The sequence below is a fragment of the Carcharodon carcharias genome, chromosome 27, assembly GCF_017639515.1.
Source record: "Carcharodon carcharias isolate sCarCar2 chromosome 27, sCarCar2.pri, whole genome shotgun sequence".
NCBI classification, from domain to species: Eukaryota; Metazoa; Chordata; class Chondrichthyes; order Lamniformes; family Lamnidae; genus Carcharodon; species Carcharodon carcharias.
In genome coordinates, this window is record NC_054493.1 from 16,163,633 (window position 1) to 16,188,631 (window position 24,999).

Genomic DNA, 24,999 nt, shown 5'->3' on the forward strand with positions numbered 1-24,999 from the left:
AATTTCCTTTGGGAAGGAAATCAGTCATCTTTACCCAGCCTGGCCTATATGTTACTCCGGACTCACAATAATGTGGTTGATTCTTAATTGCCTTCTGAAATGTCCTAGGAAGCCAAACAGCTCAAGGGCAATTAAGATGAGAAACAAATGCTGGCCTTGCTAGCGACACCTCATCCCGTGAAAGAATAACGAGAAAAAAAAAGCTTTACTCTGTATCGAATACCTGCTGCACAGACCCTGGGAGTGTTTGATGGGACGGTGTAAAGGAAATTTTTTTCCTCCATACACCGCCCTTTGATGAAGCGGAGCACTGCTGTTTACAATTCCCTTCTATGTGACTGTGACAGACCAGAATATGACTGAAATCACCGAGGTTCTCCTCGCGGCGCAATCATTCTGCCTCTGGAGTTTGCCATTAAAAGGCAGAGATCCAGGTCCCTTTACACGGATTGGCCGTTTGGTGGCGCAGTGACTCTTTTACCGAAGGGCCTTGGGTTCAAACACATCCCAGGCAGGACTGATGAAAAATACCTGTCTGGGGGAGAACCGTGTAACAGGAAAAGTGGAGCAGTGTCTATCGGCTTGGGAGAAAGGAGTTCAGCAAAGTCATAGTTCGTTTCACATTCACATAACAATTTCAAGGAACATATTCAGAAAAGTTTATTTTAAAGTTAACTGAAGTGAATATAATGACTGAGAGTCACATTGAGAACAGAACACGTTCGCTCTGAGCTGCCAGCTGCATGTACAACTGTAAGAGACACCAGGAGGAGAAAACAGGAGCTCAACGTAAAGGGAACAATTGTGAATAAGGAAAGTGAGAAGTTACTTATTTACACAGGGAATTCAAACTATAGGGAAATTATAAGCTACCATTACAATATAGCCACAATTACATCGCACATTTCAAACAGGAAATCAGAAATGCCCTCATGATTGTCTCAGTTAAAGAATCGGAATCACAAACTAAATGTATTTCACATTTAGAGTCATCAAGAGGACATATTTTAAATTCGGAATACAGAGAACTTAATAAAGCGCTAAAAAAACTATGGTGTCCAAAATTCAACCGATCAACTGATTTGTAAAAGAGGGTAAAATAATGAAGCAGATGTCTATGATCTGGAGTATTTATGTTAAAGTTTTAATCAATGAAACATTGAGAGATTTTTCAAGCTGCTCCTGTCAGTTTGAGGTGTGAGAGGATTGAATCTTCTCACCTTCACCAGAGTGACGGCAGCGCTGTAGGATATGCTCAGGAAGAACAGGATGATGAATGTGGAAGCGGTTGTCCAGATGTTGCCATTATCATCCTCAGAGTCTTCAATCCAGGTGTGGTCGGTTGAATCTATGGGGATATAACGCAGGAAATATAATTAGATTGTTTATTAATCCTGGATTTCTTACTGTTGTTTTATATCCTTTCTCTTTCTTAAGCTATTAAACTATTCTCTAGTTTAATGTTCAATGTATATCTATTGTTAAGTTCGTGACACTCAGCAACCTGTCCCTATAACTATCGCCACAGCTGTTATTCCTTAACATTCATCATGTAGTCCATGTCGAAAGTATGACATTTTTTTTTCAGTATCAGTTCATTTTCGAACAATTTCGTACGACCTATTATTGGAGAATATTATGATGCATATCGGGAGTGGTTCGTGAGCTACTTTTTTTGGAAACTGTGAACATTGCTGTTTAAAAGGTCGGATATGAGTTGCCATTATGTTTATTTATTTGTAATGGAAATATTTGGCACGTCAATAACTTAAATCATTTCTCAGCAAGAACAGTGCTTCAATGCATTTGTCGGGCCATTGTGTAATAGGGACAACTGTCGGTGGATATGTCCTTTAAAAAGTACGTTTGAAGAACGTTCTCATCATTAGGCTGGCGTTTTTGTTATGCTTTAGCGTTTGTGTATCTGTGCATGAGTATCTCGTGCGTTACATTACTCTTTGTTTTTTTTTCCATATTTGTATACGAGAGTTAATGTGTGTGTTCATGTTCCAGCGTTGATTTGTGCATTTGTGTGACTGCATATATTTTGTGTTTCTGTCAACGTGTAGAATGAATGTGTTATTGTGTGTGTTTATGTGTTGGAGTCTATATTTATTTATGAATGCCTGTGTTAGTGTGTGTTTATGCGTTCATGCCTGCTAACGTTTGTGTTAATTTGTCTATTTGTATTCCAAGAGTGTGTCTCCATGAGTGTCCGTGCGTGTGTGTGTGTGTGAAAATGTGCATTATGTGTTGGTTGATTTCTGTAAGAAGGTATTGATGTGGCTTTATGCCTCCATATGTTCCCGTATATATGAGTATGCAATTTTTGTGTCGACATGTCTGTTCATCTATTTGTTTGTGTGCCAGTACGTAGTCTGTTAATGTATGTCAATGTATGTGTGTTAATGTGTGCCTTTACGTCTAAATTTCTGTCATCGTGAACGTGTGCTAATGCATATGTTAATGGTTACACTTGTGCTTCGTGTACTTTTGTGAGTCTGATTGCCTGATTTTATATGTTTGTCTTTGCAACTGTTTGATTATGTGTGCCTGTGTATATTTGCCTATGTGCTTGCATGTGCGTGTACTTGTGTGGATCTCTGTACTTGCATGTGTGTTTGAGTGTGTGTTTGCCTGTGCATGTGTGTGTGCATTTGTGTGTCTGTGTGTGTATTTGTCTGCGTAAGAATTCATGTGTACGTGTATGTGTGTAAGTATGTGTGTTTGTGGATGTGTATTTGTGTGTATGTGTGTGTGTGTCTATGTCTCTATGTGTATGTGTGTACATTTGTACGTCTGTGTGTATTTGTGCGTCTGTGTATTTGTCTGTGTGTATTTGTGTGCGTGTGTGTGTTTGTGAGTTTGTGTATCTATGCATGTGTACGTGCATGTGTGCGTGTGTGTGTATGTGCATATTTCTGTGTGTATGTCTGTGTGTGTGTGTGTGTGTGTATGTGTGTGTGTGTGAGAGAGAGAGTGTGTCTGTGTATTTGTGTGTACACGTGTGTATCTGTAAGTTTGTGTCTGTGTCAGTTGTGTGTAGTTTTATCAGTTGTATGTATTTTTAGAATAGGTCCAAGTTCCATAAAACTCAGTAAGAGAACAGTGAAAACCCATAGAGGATTCAATCACCAGTTTAGATTTGGATTATGCGAATTCAATGCTAGCATAAGATTAACAGGAACAATGGTGCTAAAACTTTTTGGCCAGTAAACTGACTTGTACTGTTGGCAACTGAGTCCTTGCAGTAGAGATCCATTCCCTTCCCGATTCAATGCTCGGGGAATAGGAGTATAGTGAGTTAATAGTCTCCCTCTCTCTTGTCGGCGAAGCAATTTACTTTCGGTTTTCTCTGCTAAGGAGTTGGAGGTAAACTGGGTTAACTAATAACCTTTCCCCCTTCTCTTACTGGGGAATTGGAGCGATAGTGGATAATTTATCCCCCTCCCCCCCTCTTTGCCTGAGAAGTCGAGGGACAGTGGGTTTACTTCACCCTCTGTTGGGAAAGTGGAGATACAGTGGGTTAACAATTTCACTTTCCCTTCTCTCTGTTGGGGAAGTGGGGGTCCAGTGGGTCAACAATTTCCCTTCTCCCTCTCCCCGATGAGGGAATGTTGATAAATGTTCCTGTGTGACCCTCACTTCAGTTCCCAGCGGGTGTGATGCAGCAGCTTAAAACAGACATCCATTTTAAAGGGATGGACAATAAGAGAAGCAGGAACACCCAGATCTAAATATGCTGTGATTGTCGGAAATGGGAAATTGTCAGATTTCTCCGCAGTGGGAGGAGAGTTAGTGAAGCTATTTTGCGCAATCCCGCAATGAATGAACTTTACTCTGTCTCTAACCCAGGGTGTATCTGAGTTGGGAGCACTGGGTGTGCAAGACTTGGGTCTGGGCCCTGTAAATATCCGATTTTAACTAAACAGGTCTAACATTAGCAAAAGCGGGAAACAACATTTAATAAGCGATTGTGAAGTTAAATCACGATTGCGGAAAAGGACTTTATTATTTTTTTATTGAAGTTTGAAATATAAACGAGAGATTCTCATTGACATGAATTAACGGTATCCATCAGTGCAAGGGAAATTTCACAAAACACGGTTTACCGCTGGATTTATCAACCGTTCTGTTGATGATCTTCAAGGGGATCGCTTCATGTCCCACCACACAGGAGTAAGAAGCGCCGCTGGCCCACTCCTCCGCTGCAATAGATATCAGGCTGTACATGAAGAAGGAGCGATTGCCATTCTCCGCCATCACCTCGGTGTTCTTATAGTTCCCGGGATTCACCGGCTTGTCATTGACCGTCCACTTGACGAAGATCTCTCGCGGGGAGAAACCTCTCACTAAGCAGCTGAGGGAGACGAATCTCTGAGCGGAGACATCTTCTGCCGAGGGCAGGAGGACAGACACGGACGGTTCTCGCAGATTATAACCTGCATAAAATTACAATAACTGTTAATAAACTGGACAATTTCAGAGCCAAAAAAAAAACGCTGCTTTGATGTGAGAGAAATGGGATTTGTACTGAATCTTAAAGGCTTCCATTTTCCACTTTGAGATCTGTCTGGTTTTCCAGCTCGGAGCAGAGTTGGATGTCTAAGAAATTGGGGTCTTCAAAACTTGCTATTTTCTGGATAATAATGTACCTTTAAAGGATTTGCTAAATAGTATGGATCCTCTTTCTGTAAACAGGGTTTCTAAACACTTTGACCTCGAAACAATCTCAGTTCAGGCTGCTTGGGAATGTTGACATTCCTGAGCTGGTCGGCTGGAGTCTTGTGCACCCCATCGTCTATGCAAATGCTTAGAAATGACGAGGATGTGAGCATCAGCATGATGTAAACTTAAAATCTGACCTCGAGCAGGGGGACGAACAGGAAGTTGGGGATGTGGTAACCACCCTGACACTTTGGGTACATGTCCTGTAACCATTGGTCAGAAAAGTTTGCAGCCCTCAGATAAAGGTTATATTAACAAGTGCTCAAGCACAGGGCCTAGGTCCTGGTGGGGCCATATGCTGGTGAGGTGCCGTGGTGAGGTTGCATTGCCCGTTGGCAGCTGCCTTCCCCAAAACGGCCATGGAGGAGGAGGAAGGTGAGATCAATTCACTTTGTGCCAACCATTTGTCCGCCGCATGGGACCAGTAAACTGCTGTCAGCTGTCACCCGTCGTATACGTTTCCGGTCTAATGAATTCCTGCATCATGCCTAAACTGTTGTTTCTTAATAAACTTGTTTAAAATCTTAAATTTCCTGATGACCAGCCGACTGTCCTTTTAGGCTGGCCCCCGAATCCAACATCTTACAGATACAATCCTTTTATCTGAGAACTCAAGAAGTTGCATTAGAAAGTTGCTTAAACTTTACAGCACAGAAAAAGGCCATTCGGCCCAGCTAGTCTGTGCGGGTGTTTACTGGTCCCAGGCGGCGGACAAATGGTTGGCATAAAGTAAATTGATCTCACCTTCCTCCTCCTCCTTGGCCGTTTTGGGGAAGGCAGCTGCCAACCAGGCTCCTCCCACCTTACTTTATCTAAACTCAATAGCACAGCCTTCAATTCATTGTTCATTCATTTACTTATCAATTTGCCCTTAAAGTCTACAGGCCCAGAGCGTTTAATTAGTGAAATTGCCAATCAGAGTAGGCCATTAATACACAGGATACGAAATATTGACCCTAGCACTTACCCTGGAAATAGACACAATGACTCATTTATTGCTTCAAACTCACCGCTCACCTCTCTTGTGGAAGGAACTTCTCAAAGGAGTCGGCAGATCCTGATGGCTCACCACGCAGTAGAACTCAGCCCCACTCAGCCAGGCTTGTGTCGAGATGTTTACGTTGCTGACCACGCTGTTGGAATCCTCTCCCGGTTGGACGGCAATCTCTGATTTCAAAAGCTTCTTTTCTTGGGTCCAGGACACGAGAGCTCCATAAGGAGCATTAGAAACGATGCAGGTCAAGGTCACCGTCGCCTCCAGTAAGATCTGTTCTATTGACGGTAGCAGTAGAGTAATTGTGGGATCGTTGAGGCAGTGGGAATCACCTGTGAGACAGAAATGAAAATCAACCAAAGCTTCACCTTCAAAACCAGGACAGCAGTATTCAGCCTTCACTCTCCAAAGGAGAATGAATCACCTTGGACATATCAACCTCTAACTATCGTCTTTAATCTTTACACAATGCAAAGCCACCTTAGTCTGTGTAAATTGTTTTCATAATTTAAGTCGTTCAGCCCCGGAAACATTCTAATGAATGCGCGTTGCCCCAGTCCCAATACAAATATAGCATTCTTGGGCCCTGGAATGCTGTACTGAACGCCGTTTTATGAATAGAGTGAATGCACTTTCCAACACTATTCCAAAGCGGTAACAGTTACGGAAATGGGGTTGCATCTCTTACCAGGCCCGATGGTGTTTCGGCTTTGCGTGAGCCCTTGGTGAGTGACCTGACAGGTATAGACCGCGTCGGTGAACCATTCCCCAGCGGAGACTTTCAGCCGACTGGTCGCCGAGAAGTTCCCGTTCCCGTTCATTTCAAAGGCGGGAGAGTTGACAATTCCTGAATCCATGGGTTGTCCATTCTTCAGCCACTTCACGGCGATTGACTTTGGACGGAAATCGATGATTGAACAGACGACGGTTGCAAATTTGTTGATTCTGATTGCTTTCCGGGAGCTCACGGTGAGGAGAACAATTGGAGAGAAGATCCCAATTGGAGAACCTTCAAGAAACATAGGTTAGACATTTCTTGCAGAAGAAATTGATAATTGATACAATCAGTTACGTTGTAACAGGCTCTTTGCGGTAAATTGAAACTAACCTGGATTTCCCAGGGATCAGAACTATGCAGAGCACTATAAATGCGTTATAACCAAGGCCCTATACAGGTTAATCACAACCTTTCTGTTTTTCACAGGTTCCCCAACACTTACATGGCATTCCAATGCTCTTGCCTGAGCCGAATTGTCGAACCTCACACTTGATTTTGCTGCATTCCCCCTCTGACTCGGTAATGGTTAACTGGCTGCTCAGGGTGTAGGTTCCCTTGTGGTTTCTCACTGACGGGTAAGTCTTAAATCCAGTGGTGATCGGCTGCCCATCTTTCTTCCAGGTCAGGCTGGTGATTTCTGGGGAGTAGTCCATCGCCAAACAGCCGTAGGTGACGGCACCGTCTGTGTTGTGTTGCTGACAGGGGGAGACCAGGCTGTAGAGAATGGGAGAAGATGGTGTCGCTGGGAAAGAATGGCCGATTGAACAAGTGAGACTCTGAGTTGTGGTCATTAAGCAACCAAACAACTAAAATTTTGACTATAACTATAAGCATATCCTAATATACTCCAACTAAAACCTACATCGACATTTGAACTTCTATTATTTCCATCATTTGGTCATCCTCACCTGTCGATTCCCTCTTCAGAAACCCTCACCTCTTTCTCCACCTCTATCACATTAATAAAACAATTTGATACCATCTGAATAATGTACCTTTCACTAGATTAAAGTAGAAGAACAGAGGATTTTCCCCATTATTTCGGCCAGAGTTTATATCCCAAACAGCAGCACTTTGTTTCATTTAAATCATTGCAGTTTTGGAAATTGGCTCTGTTCAAATTGACTGATGCCCCCTCCCCTCTCCACGTCCCCGCTAAACAAAGAATAGCAACGACCCTTCGAAAGTACCTTTGTAGTGGTACCTATAGAATGACCATAGAACTCTAAACTGAATACCAGTTACAGTAAGTACGACATTTTCCAATCGTATATACATATGAACATGCGAATCAGGAGCAGGAGTAGGCCATTCGGCCTTTCGAGCCTCCTCCATCATTCAATACGATCATAGCTGATCTGATTGTGACGTTAACTCCACATTCCCGCCTACTCTCCGCTCATCTTTGACTCCCTTGTCAATGAAGAATCTCTCTACCTCTGCCTTGAAATATTAATGACTCCATCTCTCTTCGGGGAAGAGAGTTCCAAAGTTTCACGACCCTTTGAGAGGGAAATAAAACCCCTTCATTTCCGTCTGAAATGGGAGACCTCTAACTTATAAATTGTGTTCCCTGTTTCTAGTCTCTCCCACAAGGGGAAACATCCTTTCAGCATCCACCCTGTCAATTCCCCTCAGGATCTTATATGTTTCAATAAAATCAGCTCTCATTCTGCTAAACTCCAGTGGATACAGGCCCAGCCTATCCAAACTTTCCTCATGAGATAACTGACAACACCTCTCAGCATCAGTTGAATGAACATTCTCTGAACAGCTTCTAATGCTTTTATATCTTATCGTAAAGGAGACCAAAACCGCATACAGTAATTCAGACGAGATCTCACCAACGCCTTGTTAAACTTTAGCAAAACATCCTTGCTTTTATATTCTATTCCCTTGTAATAAATATCAACATTCCCTTTGCCTTCCTCATCACTTGCTGTTCCTGTATTGTAACTTTTTGTAATTCATGCACCAAGGGATCCAGGTCCCTCTGTGCTTCAGGGTTCTGCAATTCCCTCCCCCTTTCAATAATATGCTGTTTTTGTATTCTTCCTGCCAAGGTGGATAAATTTATATTTTCCCACGTTGTACTGCATCTGCCATATTTTTGCCCACTCACTTAACCCATCGAAATCCCTTTGCTGACCCTTTATCTCCTCTTCACAAGTTACTTTCTTACCTATCTTTCACGGAATCACAGTATCACACAGTGCAGAAGAGGCCCACCGACACGTGAGAACCACATGACCTACCTACCTAATCCCATTTACCAGCATTTGGCCCATAGCCTTGAATGTTTTGACGTGCCAAATGCTCATCCAGGTACTTTTTAAAGGATGTGAGGCAACTCGCCTCCATCACCCTCCCAGGCAGTGCATTCCAGACCGTCACCACCTTTCAGGTAACAAAAGTTTTTCCTCACATTCCCCCTAAACCTCCTGCCCCTCACCTTGAACTTATGCCTCCTCGTGACTGACCTTTCAACTAAGGGAACAGCTGCTCCCTATGCACCCTGTCCATGTCCCTCAAAATCATGTACACCACGATCAGGCCGCCCCTCAGTTTTCTCTGCTCCAACGATAACAACCCAAGTCTATCCAAACTCTCTTCAAAACTTAAATGTTTTATCCCAGGCAACATCCTGGTGAATCTCCTCTGCACCCCCTCCAGTGCAATCACATCCTTCCTATAATGTGGCGACCAGAACTGTACACAGCACTCCAGCTGTGGCTTCACAAAGGTTCTATACAACTCCAACATGACCTCCCTACTTTTATAATCTATGCCTCGATTGATAAAGGCAAGTGTCCCATATGCCACTTTCACCACCCCACTAACATGCCCCACCGCCTTCAGAGATCTATGGGCACACACGACAAGGTCCCTTTGTTCCTCAGAACTACCTAGTGTCATGTCGTTCATTGAATACTTCCTTGTCAAATTACTTCTTCCAAAGTGCATCACCTCACACTTTTCAGGGTTAAATTCCATCTGCCACTTATCGGCCCATTTGACCATCCTGTCTATATCTTCCTGTAGCCCAAGACACTCAACCTCACTGTTAACCACCCAGCCAATCTTTGTGTCATCCAAAAACGTACTTATCCTATCCCCTGCATAACCATCAATGTCGTTTATATAAATGACAAATAATAGGGGATCCAGCACAGATCCCTGTGTTACGCCACTGGACACTTGCTTTCAGTCAATAAAGCATCCTTCTGTCATCACCCTCTGTCTCCTACAACTAAGCCAATTTTGAATCCAACTTATCAAATTACTCTGTATTCCATGTGCATTTGCCTTCTTTATAAGTCTCCCATGTGGGACCTTGTCAAAGGCTTTGCTGAAATCCATATAAACTACATCAACTGCACTACTCTCATCTACACACCTGGTCACCTCCTCAAAAAATTCAATCAAATTTGTAAGGCATGACCTCCCTCTGACAAAGCCATGCTGACTATCCCTGATCAAACTTTGCCACTCCAAGTGGACATAGATTCCTTCAGAATTTTCTCCAATAGTTTCCTTACCACAGACGGGAGACTCACTGGCCTGTAGTTCCCTGGCTTATCTCTTCAACCCTTCTTAAATAACTAAACCACCTTAGCTGCTCTCCAGTCGTCTGGCACTTCCCCCGTTGCCAGAGAAGAATTAAAAATTTGGGTCGGAGCCCCTGCGATCTCCTCCCTTGCCTCCCTCAGCAACCTGGGACACAAATCATCCAGACCTGGAGATTTGTCCACTTTTAAGCCTGCCAACACCTCCAATACCTTGTCACTCCCTATATTAATTTGCTTAAGAACCTCGCAGTCTCTCTCCCCGAGTTCCATACCTGCATCCTCATTCTCCAGGGTGAAGACAGATGTGAAGTATTCATTCAACACTCCACTGATGTCCTCTGGCTCCACCCAAAGATTCCTCCCGTGGTCTCTAATGGGCATTACTCATTCCCTGCTTATCCTCTTCCCATTGATATGCTTATAGAATATCTTGGGATTTCCCTACCTTTACCAGCCAGAGCTTTCTCATATCCCCTCTTTGCTCTCCTAATTGCTTTCTTAAGCTCCACCCTGCACTTTCTGTATTCTACTAATTCCTCCGTTGATTTGCTTCCCTTGTACCTGCCAAAAGCCTCTCTTTTCCTTCTCATCATAACCTGAATATCCCTGGTCATCCATGGTTCTCTGGGCTTGTTACTCCTTCCTATCACCCAAAAGGGAACATGCTGAGCCTGTACCCTTTCCCATTTCCTTTTTGAACACCCCCTACTGCTCCTCTGTAGATTTAGCCACAAGTAGCTGCTCCCAGATCCTGCCTTATTTTGCTAAAATTCGCTCTCCCCCAATCCAAAACATTTTTTTGCAACTTGTCTCTTTCTTTGTCCATAACAAGCTTAAATTGTACCATGTTATGGTCGCTTTCACTAAAATGCTCCCCCCCCCGCCCCCCCACCACCACCACCTCAGCCAGCTGTCTGCTTTCATTCCCTAGAATTCAGGCTGGCACTGTGCCATCCCTTGTTGGACTCTCTACACATTGACCTAAAAAGTTCTCCTGTACACATTTCAAGAAGTCCACTCCATCCAAACCCTTAACACTATGTCCATCCCAATTAATGCTGGGAAAGTTGAAATCACCTAATATAATTACCCGATTGCTATTGTTTTTACACACCTCAGCAAATTGTGCACATATTTGCTCCTCTATTTCCCATTTACTATCTTATTATTTATTATAATAAGCACCTAAGAATGTGGCTGCCCCTTTTCTATTCCTAAGCTCTACCCACAAAGCTTCATTCGATGCCCCCTCCAAGATATCATCTCCTTACTGGAGTAACTGTCTCCTTATCTAATACTGCAATGCTTCCTCCTCTTTCACCCCTCCCCTGTCTCGGCTGAAGATTCTATACCCTGGAATGTTGAGCTGCCAATCCCACCCCTCGCTCAATCACGTCTCCGTGATGGCTACAATATCACAATTCCACTTGCCAATCCTCATTCTTAACTCATCCATTCACCTATTAACACTCCTGGCATTAAAGTAGAGGCCATCCAGCTTTTCCTTACTCCATTGAAACTTAATGCAGCTGTACTCCCTTTCACTTGATTGTTTTACTGTATTATTATGTGTCCCTTTTCTGCTAATATTCTGTGTCCCGGGCACTGGAAATGTTCCCGGCTTCCCACATGGAGCACGAGGAGCACACCACGGTTTTGAGCTCTCCTGCCATGACTTATCCTTTAAATTAAACCTTTGTGTCATCAGCAAATTTATCAAGCATTAATTTGGTCCCTTCATTGAAGTCATTTATATAAATTGTAAATAGTTGAGGTTCCAGCACTGATCCTTGTGGCACTCCACTTGTTGCATCTTGCCAATCTAAAATAACTAATTTATCCTTATTCTCTGTTTCCTGTTAATTAACTAAACTTCTGGTGATATGAATAACATGCTGATATGTTACCCCTGATACCATGAGTTCTTATTTTGAATAGCAACCTTTGATGTGGCACTTTTTCAAATGCTTTCTGGAAACCCAAGTACAGCATATCCCCAGGTTCTCCATGATTCACATTCCTTGTTACTTCCTCAAAGACCTCAAATAAATCAGCCAAACATGATTTCCTTTTCACAAAACCATGTTGGATCTACATAATTGCATTTGGATTTTCTAAATTACTCTTGATAAACTCCTTAGTGCTAGATTCCAGCATTTTCCCTTGGCAGTTGTTAAGATAACTGGCCTGTCATTTCTTGATTTCTCTTTCCCCCCTTTATTTGATATATGAGCCTCATTCACTATTTTACAATCTGACTGGATCTTTCTTGAATCGAGGGAAGTTTGGGAAATTAAAAGCAATGCCTCTGCTATTTTAGCAGCCACTTCTTTAAAGCCAAAATATTTGTCCAACTTCTCTGCCCATTTCCTTATTTTCGATTGTTACAGCCTTGTCCAATCTATGGCACGTGTTTGGGTTGTGGCCTCAGGAGCCATTGTTCAAAATGTCTGTAAGGCAGTTAAGTGAAGTTAAAGATAGATGTAAGGAGCTTCTCCTCGAATCACAGGGTGGTCCTCTATCCCATTAGTTGCGGATAGGCTCACTCAGCAGGAAACATGGGAGAGAAACAGATTTTGATTGGAGGGGCAGTGAATATCGGCCGGGGAGAGGCACAGAGTCATTAGGAAGCGCATAAATACATTGTCTCCCTTCCATCCCAGCCACACATCGCCTTTCCCCAGGAATGGAAAGAATTTCAGGAGGATGAGAGACAATAAGGGAGAGAGAGAGAGAGAGAAAGTGGGGCACAGGGTGCCTGGGGCCTCGACTCGCAATTGCTTTCCCCAGGCTATCCCCACTATCATCTGGCTCTCTGCCCTTTCCCTCGGGTATTTGCTCTTTCCCCCAGCTCCCTGAGCTTCCCCCCACACTCCCATCCCGGCTCTCTGCCCTTTCCTCCCCGGCTGTCTGCCTCTTCCCCTGGTTTTCTTATCTTTCCCCCAGCTCTCTCTGCTTTCACCCTTCTCTCCACCCTTTCCCCCACCTCAAGGCCCTTTCCCCCAACTCCTGGTGTTTTCCCCCACTTCCCGGCACTTCCTCACACCTCTCAGCCCATCCCGCTGCCTCTTAGCCCTTCTCCGCAACCCCCCCCCCCCGCAACTCACGGCCCTTTTTCCTGGTTCTTTGCACTTTCCCTCTTCTCTCTGCTCTTTCCACCGCCTTTTTTCCCTTTCCACCCAGCTCTCTTCCCTTTCCCCCAGCTCTCTTCCCTTTCCCCCAGCTCTCTTCCCTTTCCCCTGGCCTCTTGGCCCTTTCCCACGGCTCTCTGTGCTTTTCCATGGCGCACTACACTTTCCCCCAGTTCTCCACCCTTTTCCCCTCCTGTCTGCCCATTTGCCCCGGCCACTCTGTGCTTTCCCCGGCCTCTCGGCACTTTCCCACAGCTCTCTGCACTTTTCCCTGGCTCCCTTCCCTTTCCCTGGCTCTTTGCGCTTTTCGACGGTGCTCTACACTTTCCCCCAGTTCTCTGCCCTTTGCCCCTCCTGTCTGCCCATTTGCCCCAGCCTCTCTGCGCTTTTCCCCGGCTGTTTGCACTTTTCTCCGGCTCTTTGCCCTTTCCCACGGCCTCTCAGCCCTTTCCCACGACTCTCTGTGCTTTCCCCCGGTTCTCTGCCCTTTGCCCCTCCTCTCTGCCCATTTGCCCCGGCCTCTCTGTGCTTTCCCCCTTCTCTCTACTCTTTCCACCACCTCTCTTCCCCTTTTCCCCAGCTCTCTTCCCTTTCCGCTGCCTATCTGCACTTTCACCAGGCTCTTGGTGCCTTCCCCCAGCCTCTCTGTGCTTTCCCACTTCTCTCGGCCCTTTCCCCCCTCAACCCTCGGCCCTTCTCCCCCCGGCACTCGGCCCTTTCCTTTGCCCCCGGCCCTCAGTCCTTCCCCCCGGCCCTTTCCCCTTCTCAGCCCTCGACCCTTCCCTCCCCGGCCCTCGGCCCTCCCCCCCGGCCCTCGGTCCTTTTCCCTCGGCCCTTTCCCCCCAGCCCTTGGACCTTTCCTCTCGGCCCTTTCCCCCCGGCCCTCAGCCCTTTCCCCCAGGCTCTCGGTCCTTTCCCACGGGCTGTCAGTCCTTTCCCCAGGCCCTCTGCCCTTTACCCCGGCCCTCTGCCCTCTCCTCTTGTTCCCTGAGTTCACTCCCACCCCACCCACCTGGGCACTTTGCCCTTTCCCCTGGCCGTCAGCCCCTTCCCCCGGCTTTTTGAGTTTCCCACCACCCACCGTCCCGGCTGTCTGCCCTTTTCTGCCAGCTCACTGTCCTTTCCCCCCGGTGCTCCACGCTTTCCACCAATGCTCGTCATTCCCTGCAGCCCTGCTCCACTTGCGGGCACTGCAAGGCCTCAGGCCCCACTTCCAGGTCTCCCTTCCCCGCAGCTCCTGCCCTCCCATCCTCCCACCCACCAATTTAGGGAAAGTGATTGAGTGTGTAAGCGTGTGCCTGAGTGACCGTGTGAGTGCGGCTGAGGGACAGAGTGAGGGTGGGTAGGTGAGTGAGGATAAGTGAGTGAAGGGGTGAGGGAAGGTGGGTGCGGTGAGTAAGAGTGGGTGCATATCTGAATGTGAGTGAGTGAGTGAGTGAGAGTGGATGAGTGAGTGAGGGTGGATGATTGAATGAGGTTAGATGAGTGGGTGAGTGAGGGTTGGTGGGTGTGTGAGGGTGGGTGAGTGTGTGAGTGGGTGAGTGAGGGTGGGTGGGCAAGAGTGGATGAGTGATTGAGTGCGAGTGAAGGTAGGTGAGTGAGGGTGGGTGAGTGACTGAGGGTGAGTGAATGAACGTGAGTGAGGATGAGTAAGTGATGGTGAGTAAGTGATGGTGAGTGAATGAGGGTGAGTGGGTGAGTGAAGGTGGGTGAGTGAGGGTGGGTGGGTGACAGAGGGTGAGTCAGTGAGGGTGAATGAGTGAGGGTAGGTGAATGTGGCTGAATGAGTGAGTGAGGCTGAGTGAGTGTGATGAGGGTGAGTGAATGAGTGAGTAATTGATGCTGAGTGGATGAGGGTGAGTGAATGAGTGAAGTTGGGTGAGAGTAAGTGAGTGAGGGTGAGTGAGGGCTAGTGAGTTAGGGTAGGTGAGTGTGGTTGAGTGAGTGAGGATGAGTGTGGTTGAGTGACTGTGGTTGAGTGACTGTGGTTGAGTGACTGTGGTTGAGTGAGTGGGTGAGGGTGGGTGAGTGAGTGAGGGTGGTGAGTGAGTGAGGGTGGTGAGTGAGTGAGGGTGGTGAGTGAGTGAGGATGGGTGAGTGAGTGAGGATGGGTGAGTGAGTGAGTGTGTGAGGGTGAGTGTGTGAGGGTGAGTGTGTGAGGGTGAGTGTGTGAGGGTGAGTGACTAAGGGTGAGTGAGGGTTAATGAGTTAGGGTAGGTGAGTGTGGTTGAGTGAGTGAGGATGAATGAGGGTGGGTGAGTGATTGTGGTTGAGTGAGTGAGGCTGGGTGAGTGAGTGAGGCTGGGTGAGTGAGAGTGTGTGAGAGTGAGTGAGTGAGGGTGGGTGAGTGAGTGAGGCTGGGTGAGTGAGAGTGTGTAAGTGAGTGTGTGAGAGTGAGTGAGTGAGGGTGGGTGAGCGAGTGAGGCTGGGTGAGTGAGAGTGTGTGAGTGAGTGTGTGAGAGTGAGTGAGTGAGGGTGGGTGAGTGAGTGACAATGAGTGAGGGTGAATGAGTGAGGGTGGGTGAATGAGGGTGATTAAGTGAGGGTAGATGTGTGAGGGTGAGTGAGTGAGGGTGGATTAGTGAGGGTCAGTGGTGAGGGTGAATGAGTGAGGGTGAGCGAGGGTGAGTGATTGTGGGTAGGGAGGGTGCCCAGGTGCTGAAGGCTCATCAAGGCAATGTTTCTCCAGATGATTTTCTGCTCCGGCTCAGTTTTCCATTGCCTGTTATCCACAGCTGAGCTGGGGGTTCCTCCATTTGGCTCCACCACGCCCACCTCCTCGTCTTCCTCTCCATCAATCTTGTTCTGATTCTCCATATTGATCAGCTTTCAGTAACACTGGCTGTGTAAAGTCAGGCAGCAGTGTAGATCGCTGGCCAGCTGCTTTAATGCCAATGCCTTTCTTTGAGAAACCCGTGCCAGTGCACAAATAGGTAGACTGAGGGGGCTGGGGGGTAAGGTTACTGCAAAACCAGGGTGGGCCGTGCAGGCATCTTGCACCAAGTGTGCACCAGTATTGGGGATCCAGGCGGTCATGGTCTCCGCCATATCCCTCCCCTTTCCTTGTTTCTTTGTGTCCAGTTCAGCACATGGAAATTCTGTCCATACATGGTGATGTCACCTGTTTACTTTCATTTTATACGAAAAGACATCAGAAATGGAACAATGAACATGCATGCAGCTTCATGGATTTTCATTCTGCAATTGGTATTTTCGGCCCACTTCTGTGTGTGAGAATGTGTGTGTTTGTGTGTGCGTGAGAGAGGGAGAGAAAAAGTGTGTGTGTGTATGTGAGAGTGTGTGTTTGAGAGAGGGAGAGTGTGTGTGTGATAGGGCATATAAGTGTGGGAGAGAGAGTGTGTGAGATAGAGAATGTGTGTGTAAGTGGGAGAGAAAGTGTGTGTGTGTGTGAGAGAGAGAGAGAGAGTGTGTCCGTATGCGTGTGTGTGATAGGGAGCATATGTGTGTGAGAGAGAGAGAACATATGTGTAAAAGAGAAAGAGTGTTTTAGGGAGAGAATGGTTATGTGTGTGTGAGTGTGTGTGTGTGCACGTGCCAGAGAGAGAGGGAGTATCTGCATGAGAGAGAGAGAGAGAATGAGGCTGTGTGTGTCAGAGTGTGAGTGTGTGTGTGTATGTGGGAGAGAGAGTACATGTGTGTAAGAGTGTGTGTGCATAAGAGAGAGGGTGTGTGTGTGAGAGAGAGAGAATGAGTGTGTGAGTGCATGTGTATGTGTGAGAATACATGTGTCAGAAAGAAAGGGTGCCTCTGTATGTGAGAGATAGTGTGCATGTGTGTGTGAGAGCTTGCGTATGTGAGTGAGATTGTGTGTATGTGAGAGTATATGTGTATGAGAGAATGCTAGTCTCTGTGTGTGAGCGTGTGTGTGAAAGAGAGAGGCAATGGGTGAGGGACACAGAGAGAGTGCATGTTAAGAAGAATTTGTATGTGAGAGACAGACCGCAAGTGTGTGAAAGGGTGTGAGTGTGTATGTGTGAGGGAGAGAGCGAGTGTGTGAGAAAGAGTGTGTGTGTGAGAGAGAGTATGAGTGTGGGTGTGTATGAGAGAAGCATGTGTCAAAGAGTGAGCGAGTGAGGGTGTGTGGGAGAGAGACTGAGTATGTCGAGGTTGATCAGCCATGATTTTATTGGATGGAGGACAGGCTCGAAGGGCCGAATGTCCTCCATGTGCTCTCATTTCTGCCATTCATTCCACCCCCTGCAGGCGGCAATCCAATGACTCAGTTTTTGATGGAGGCTCCTTTTCCCCAAATCCCCTGCTACTTGGAGCGGGAGTCTGGTCATTGTCCATTTCAGTCATTTAAATAACTCACAGCCTCTGATCAGATCAGAGCAGGCGCTACTCTCTGGAGCCTAACTGACACTTCCTGATATTGTTTGCTCTGAAATTGTGCTCAAGTTCTGGTCACTCATATTCAATGATTTTCTGATACTTAAATTGCTGAAACATAATTACTTTATTAGCATTTATACATGTTCTCTCCAGGAATATTGTTTAAATCAATTAACATGTGTCAGTTCAACTGAAATGATGCAAGTCCGTGCATTCCACCTCAGAAACCATGAAGCCAAATGCCAGCTTAAAGTAATCTGGTGTGGAGCAACACTGACGCATTGCGAGCACCCTGTCTACTTAGGAGTCACCCTTGACAGATGCCTCACCTTCTAGAACCACATCGAAAAGACAAAGGTAAAAGTGAGCGCAGGAAATAGCATCCTGAATAAGCTCACTAACACAAAATGGGGAGCAAGCTCGAAAACATTGCGAACCAATGCACTTGCTGTTTGCTATTCCACTGCCAAATACACCTGCCCTGCATGGGAAAGATCTCCTCATGCTAAGGAGATGGATGCCGTTCTGAATGCAAGCTGCCGACTTATCACAGGTTGTTTAAAACCAACAAACACCAACAGCCTATATATTCTGGCAAGTATCGCTCCCCCGATATAAGAAGAATGGTAACCAGCAAGAAAGAGCGACTCCGTCAAACATCAGATGAGAGGCACCCTCTACATGGTCATACACCTACACCCAGCCGCCTAAAGTCAAGGAAGAGCTTCATGAACAGTGTTGTTCCATTACAATCAACTCCATCTGAAGCCCGCATCACCTTGTGGAAAGATCGGCTCACCAGTCTCGAACAACACCCAGCGATGGAAATTCTACCGGATGAAAGCCTTCCCCCAGGAGCTAATTGCAACTGGGCAAACTGGAAGTGCCTTAACAGACTTAGGACTGGTGTAGGCCGTTCAAAGGTGTTACTAAGCAAATGGGGATATAGAACCAGCCCTACAACTTGTGAATGGTGAACTGAGCCAGACTATGCAACATCTCCTGCAATGCCTATCGCTAGAGGAACCCTGCACTGTTGTAGATCTTGCCGAATTCAACAGCAAGGCACAAAAATTTGTCCAGTTCTGGTTGGGCCATGTACAGACTGTCCGTGGACATGATCAGAAGAATTTCAACCGAGCAATGAAGCAATTTATTTTCACAGATCTGGCTCGAGAACTCACAGCCAGTTAGTTCGATGCTGATTCAGTTTGTTTGACCTCTGCGGGGAGAAGACTCTCAGGTCAGGAACAGGTCATGTCAAGATATGGATTAAAGCTCCCACTCCTCCTCCAAGACACTCCTGTCATCAGCTGCAAGGGTGGAATTCAACAGGAAGCTATCTCTCCACTGAGCTGTCAAACACTACGGGTCAGGTACAGCACCAGTTTGATATAAAATAAAACTCCCTCTATATTGTTCCATCAAATATGCCCAGGGGAGGGTTCAGTCCGGTTTTGATATAAATGCTGTAGCTGCAAGAGCCGGTCAGAGGCTCGGAATTCTGTGGCAAGTAATTCAACTCCTATCACCCAAAGGCAACTCACCATCTACAAGGAACATGTCAGGACTGGGATTGAATAGTTTCCACTTATCTCAACGAGTGAAACTTCAAAGAACCCCAAGGAATTCAATACCATTCAGGGCAACGTAGCCTGCAAGATTGGCACCCCATCCACCTTAAACATTCACTCCCTCCCGCATTGACGCACAGTGGTAGCAGTGTGTACCACATATAAGACACACTGTAGCAACTCGTCAAGGCTCCTTCGACAGCATCTTCAAAACCTATGACCTCTCCTAACTAGAAAGACAAGGCGAGCAGGTACTTGGGAACACTACCACCTGTACGTTCCCCTCCAAGACACCCACCATCCAGACTTGGAACTATATAGCCGTCCCTTCAACTGTCACGTCTGGAACTCGCTTCCTAAAAGCACTGAGTGTATCTGCAGCTTTTCAAGGAGGTGGCATATCAACACTTCCTCAAGGGGCAATTAGGTATGGGCAAAAATGCCAGCCTTGCCAGTGACCCCAACATCCTATGATAAGGTACAGATAAAAATAAGGTACAGATTAATTTCTTCCTCCACCCTGTCCCATTAAATAGGTCAAGGATTACTACAGCACGGATTAAAATGGAATAAAACACTCTCTGCATTGCCTAACTGAACACTCCCACGACAGATACATCGCTGGTTTAAAATCGACATAATCTCATTTGACAGTCTGTCTGTCATTTCTCAATTGTTTTTTCAGACTGTCACAAGCTGCGTTAGGTACATCATTTCTGAGGCGCCGAGCCAAACATGAAATCAAACCTTCACATTTTTCACAGATACAAGTTTTTTGAAGAAATAAATCAAATTGCTCTTACTGAAATATAGGAGAGCGAACCAGAAGGTTAACAGCCAGCCAGGAAGATTCCTGGTCCCAGCAGTGACCACGCGCACAGAAACAGAACAGACACAAATGGTGCGATAAGCGAGTTCCAGCAGATAGATCTGTTCAATCTGTCCCTTTCATTCAAGCTGTTTGGTTCTAATTGATCAATGGTCAATTTATTACAATTATTCTATAAATTCTCTGAAATTAATCTGATTTTCATTTCAAAACTCCTTTTGAAGTCCATCTAATTCTCCCTGTTTGCCTCAAATCTCCAAACAACGTAAGATTTAAGTTACCCTGAAAATGAGCACAGCAAATATGACATATTCAGGATAATTTGGTATCCGCAACAGAGAATCAATGACAGGGTACGAATTAAACAAATCAGGAAACTCTCAAATTGAAAACTGATTACCCACTGATTGGAGTTGATTTTAGATATAAATATAACAAATAAAATTATCAGCTTATCGAGCTGAGCACAGCTGAGTGAGAAAAGTGTTCTTTTCTCAATTCATTTTGGATACAATTAAATATGCTCCCCACACTTTGAGATTTCGCATTCACTACAATGACTATTCAATTGTTGGAGTTCATTTATTTGAATTAATTATCAATATTGTAAGTTAATTATCTTGTTATTGTCAATCCATTTTCTTGTTGGCTGATTTCTACTCTATAATATTAAAAATGATTTTTCAATAATTGAAAGCTCGTTTCTCCCTGCTACTTTGTGAAATAATTGGGGCTTATTTAAATCAACCTTACACTGAAACAATGTTCAATAATGAACTTCAAATTACTAGTTGGAAACATTCAGGCAAGTATGTCACTTTTACTTAAACCGAATCACTGTTTACTTTTTAACGTTTACTTCTGCTACTCTGTTTTAGCCAACAAAATTGTAAACTATGCGTGTTTCTGAACGCATTGAGAAATCATAAGTTCCATCGAGTAATTCATACGACGAGCTTATGAGTGGAATATTTGAAATATTTTCAAATCTGCCGGGGTCACATCGCATTAACTGTCGAAGAGCTGTAACATCATCTGTTTGCTAAAACGAGTCTCTCGAGTTTATAAATTGTCTTAACTCGAAATTATGTTAAAAAGATTGTCGCTGGCAGTTACTTTTTATCAATAAAAGTGCTTCCTAGATGTAATAACTCAGGTATTTAAAAAATATTTTACTCCTGTGCTTCACCCAATCTCTATAATTTAATTATTAAATATGTTATTCGTTGAAAGAAGATCCAAATTGATCAGTATAAAACTTGATGAGAAGAGTTCATTCATGTCATTTGCGACACTGAAATAAAATAAGCAAATTGATAGGAGATTTTGTTGTTCAACTTAATATTTAATAAGAATTAAGCACGAAGCTTAGTTATAATCTCTTCTTCGCCTATACTTTCATCCTGTGTACAGCACAGCTACGGAAGACAGGATGTTTTTATTAAGTTCAAAACTAACATTAATGTTTGAAATTAAATTAATCTGTTCGAATTTCAAGCTTTTATTTATCAATCTCTATTCATGTGCAGTCTGCACTTTCCTGCCGTTAAAAAAATATAAGATCTATTCCGTTACTTCCACCTTTAGAAAACTATTTAAGAAGAGGTTAGTGACAAGTATCTCAGTATCCAAATCCCAATGACCTTGAAGGAATAATATGGTTACGGCTGCACAGAAAGAATGTAATAACCGGATAGACATATTGCCAAACTGCAATGTCAAACTCCTCTTTAAGTCAATGCAACGTAATCAGGGATATAAAAAATAATTCAAAATATCTTGTGAAACTGAACAATTCTGTAGAATCAATATATTTTATTGAATTTTTTCATGCATAATCACAACAGGCTTCCAGCCTAAAAACTTTCCCGATCGTGTTAATCGTGCGCAGTGTGCAGCAGAATTGTGAAAGGCGATTAATGATCAATTATGTTCATATGAAAGCCGTTCAGTAAATTTGGAAAAATGTTACCACATTATAATTGTTTGAATTATATTAATCTTACTCTATAATTTGAAAACGTGTTAATTATGTAGTTTCTGACTGCAGTAATGAATTATGTTCTGAATAAGCGCCATAATCCATGGTTTAGTTTAATCTGCAATTATCACTTAAAATCAAAACAAAATGTTCGACACATCTTTAAACGCTTGTTCCCCATTTCTGAAGTCTGTCTGTTCTTTGCCTACAATCGCGCTTCAAGCAGATACAAACGCCTAGACTGTTTCCAGTCAACCTCAAAACGTGTAACCGCTCAATGTCACCGAGTTTAAACAATGCAGGAACAATGCAGAACCGCGAAACCGTTTCACAAATTCTACTTATTCAAAGTCACCCAGGCACACACTCTCCTCAGGAGAAAAATACCCAATCACATCACTGAGGGGCTGAAACCCGTTCCATGGAGAAGCAGCTCAATTCTACAAACAATTCCAACAGAATCCAATGTAACATTGCAAGAAAATCTCAATATCGAATCCAGACAAATCAGATCGTCACCAAATGAATGAATAATTAAACTAGACAGAAATATGGAATAATGGCAACAGCATTGTGAGTGTGCGGAATATGTTCAATAAATTAATGTTGAAACTTAAGCATATTTTGTTAATATTGGGTTTGATTTCAAACACACTTGTGCAGGAGATGGCAAAACCCGCAGCCATTAGATGTCACCGAGATTAATCATTGCAGAAACGTCAAACTGTTTTAACAGACGTTGGGTATTTCAAGTAACCCGGGCACACATTATCCTCAGCACATAAACACCAAATCACAACAACCAAGGATCGAATCCCTCAGCAGCACTTTTTGACAAGACACAGCGGAATCATATAACTCAATTTCAGCAGAATCGCATGAAACATTGTAACAAAATCTGCACACAGAATCCACCAAACCCACGTTTCAGTGAACGAATGAATTACTAAAATAGACAAAAATGTAAAGCAAAGGCTCAAATAAAACAATTGTCAAATCAGTGCATGGCTCTTACCTGCAGTCACCGTCACCATGGTCCCTTGTCCCCAATAGCTCATCGCGTCACAGTGTTAAATTCCCTGGGCTGTGCCATACGAAAACTGTCCCTACGCAAAAAAAAAAACAGTTATTTTAAATATTCATAAGTCATGGGCAAAGTAAGGTCATGATGAATCTTTACGAAATTATATTTGTGTTTGTAAATATATTTAGCTATTCATCAATGACCCTCATGTTTTATATTACACAGAGTAACAAATTAACATGTTATTGAAATCACCAACTGATGAATGCATAATTATCACAGCTTTTCTATCTTAAACCATGTTTTTTGGGCAGTGCTGGACATAAATAATACTTCACTGTAAATATAACAGGATTGTAAAAGAGAGCACTGACCCAGGCAAACTCAATTAGTGCTGAGGGGTTTTTGTATTGACAGTAACTGCTGTGCCGTCCAGTTTATCACAGTGAGACACACCATGTCAAATAATGCGGCGGATTGTTTACTGTAAACATAGAGATGTAATCTCACAGCGCTTTCCAAAAACCTGATTCTGACTCGTCTAAGAGTGAATCAGTGAGATATTTCAGCTTGTACTGGGCATTATATTCATAAATGTGATTGGAATTCTTTTAAAACCTCTTTGCGGATTTAGCATGCCCATCAGCATGAACAAAGTGGAAGGATTGTATATCTTTTTACAAACCAATATTACCTCTGCTCATTATTTTACTTAAATCCAATTTCTTTTGACGTTCCTGCTGTGTTAGTGATCACCAATTTAAACAAACTCCTTCTCTGAGTTTTTGTATGAGGATGTCGCTGTGCACAGCACTGTGACCCACTGCTGTAGTATCACAGTGAAATACACCCGCGCAGAAACTGCACCCACTCTCTGTTCAGTGCTGTCTCTCAATATTCACTTCAAATTGACGTTTACTTCGGATCTAGTTTAGAATTCAAGCAGCAATTTACAAACCTCAACGATCAGTGACCTCCGCCAAGTATCAACCAAATCAAATTGAACATTATATCCAGGTCTGTAATTGCGGAAACTGTTAGCAGTAAATATAAACACAGCCAAAAGCTCAGCCCATTATATCGATTGGTTTGTGAGGTTTTACTGTTAAATTTGCTGATTTACTTTTGTCAGAAGCGGCTTGTTGTCTGGTTCTGATCATTACAGTTAATATTACATTTAAAACAAGCGCTGACCGTCAGGTTATGATGGAAGTTGTTGAGTCCCTCTCGATCTGTTCTTGTTCGGGTCCAGCCCTGGTTCCTCTCGCTGTGGCCTCTTGCACAGTAATAGATGGCGGTGTCTTCAATCTTCAGGTTTGTCATGTCCAAGGAGAAGATGTTCCTTGAAGTGTCTTTGGATGCAGTAAATCGATTCTTAATTGCTGGGGCGTAGCTGTTGCTGGATGAACTATAGTAATAAACCAACCACTCCAGTCCCTGTCCGGGAACCTGTCGGACCCAGTGCATGAAAGCACTACCAAGATCGAAGCCGCTGGTTTTACAGGTCAGTCTCAGGGAGCCTCCGGGACGCCCGGTCTCTGTCCCTGGCTGATACGATGAAATATCCGACTGGACACCTGTAAAAATATATCAAAAACCCCGAGGATTAATCCTGGTGAAATGATCCCTGACTCTGTAACATTCCAGAGAGAGATTGACACTGAGACAGCAACAGTGAGAGACTTGGACAATAAAAATTACTCACGAGATAAGAAAGTCAGCAACAAACTGAGAGAAGTCGCAGACCTCATTCTTCTGGTCATTTGGGGAAAATGGTTCTGTCCAGAACTCAGTGAACAAACCAGGTCCCGGACTGTTGGATTCCAGTCCCAGTGAGCGGCATTTAAATACCCGGCAGAGGGGGGCGGGTTTCCAGGCGCCGCCTATTGATTCCCTGGTGGACTGGATCCACGACCCACCTTCCACACCCCCAACAGAATGGACTCAGATATTTACAATAGGTTATTGTTAAAAGTGGACATTTTATCTGTATCGGGATATTTGGCTGAATGGATTCATTGTACTGTCTCCATTGGTT

General features: G+C 44.3%; 1 gene segment (V, D, J or C); it reads right to left on the bottom strand.

Annotated features, from left to right (window-relative positions):
- Positions 1–645: 645 nt before the first annotated feature.
- Positions 646–24,773, bottom strand: LOC121270304. The segment is given in 9 exon segments: positions 646–1,348; positions 4,113–4,442; positions 5,746–6,054; positions 6,411–6,731; positions 6,943–7,242; positions 22,953–22,990; positions 23,033–23,043; positions 24,156–24,538; positions 24,667–24,773. Coding segments are annotated over 9 exon segments (1,950 nt in total).
- Between the last annotated feature and the right edge of the window lie 226 nt (positions 24,774–24,999).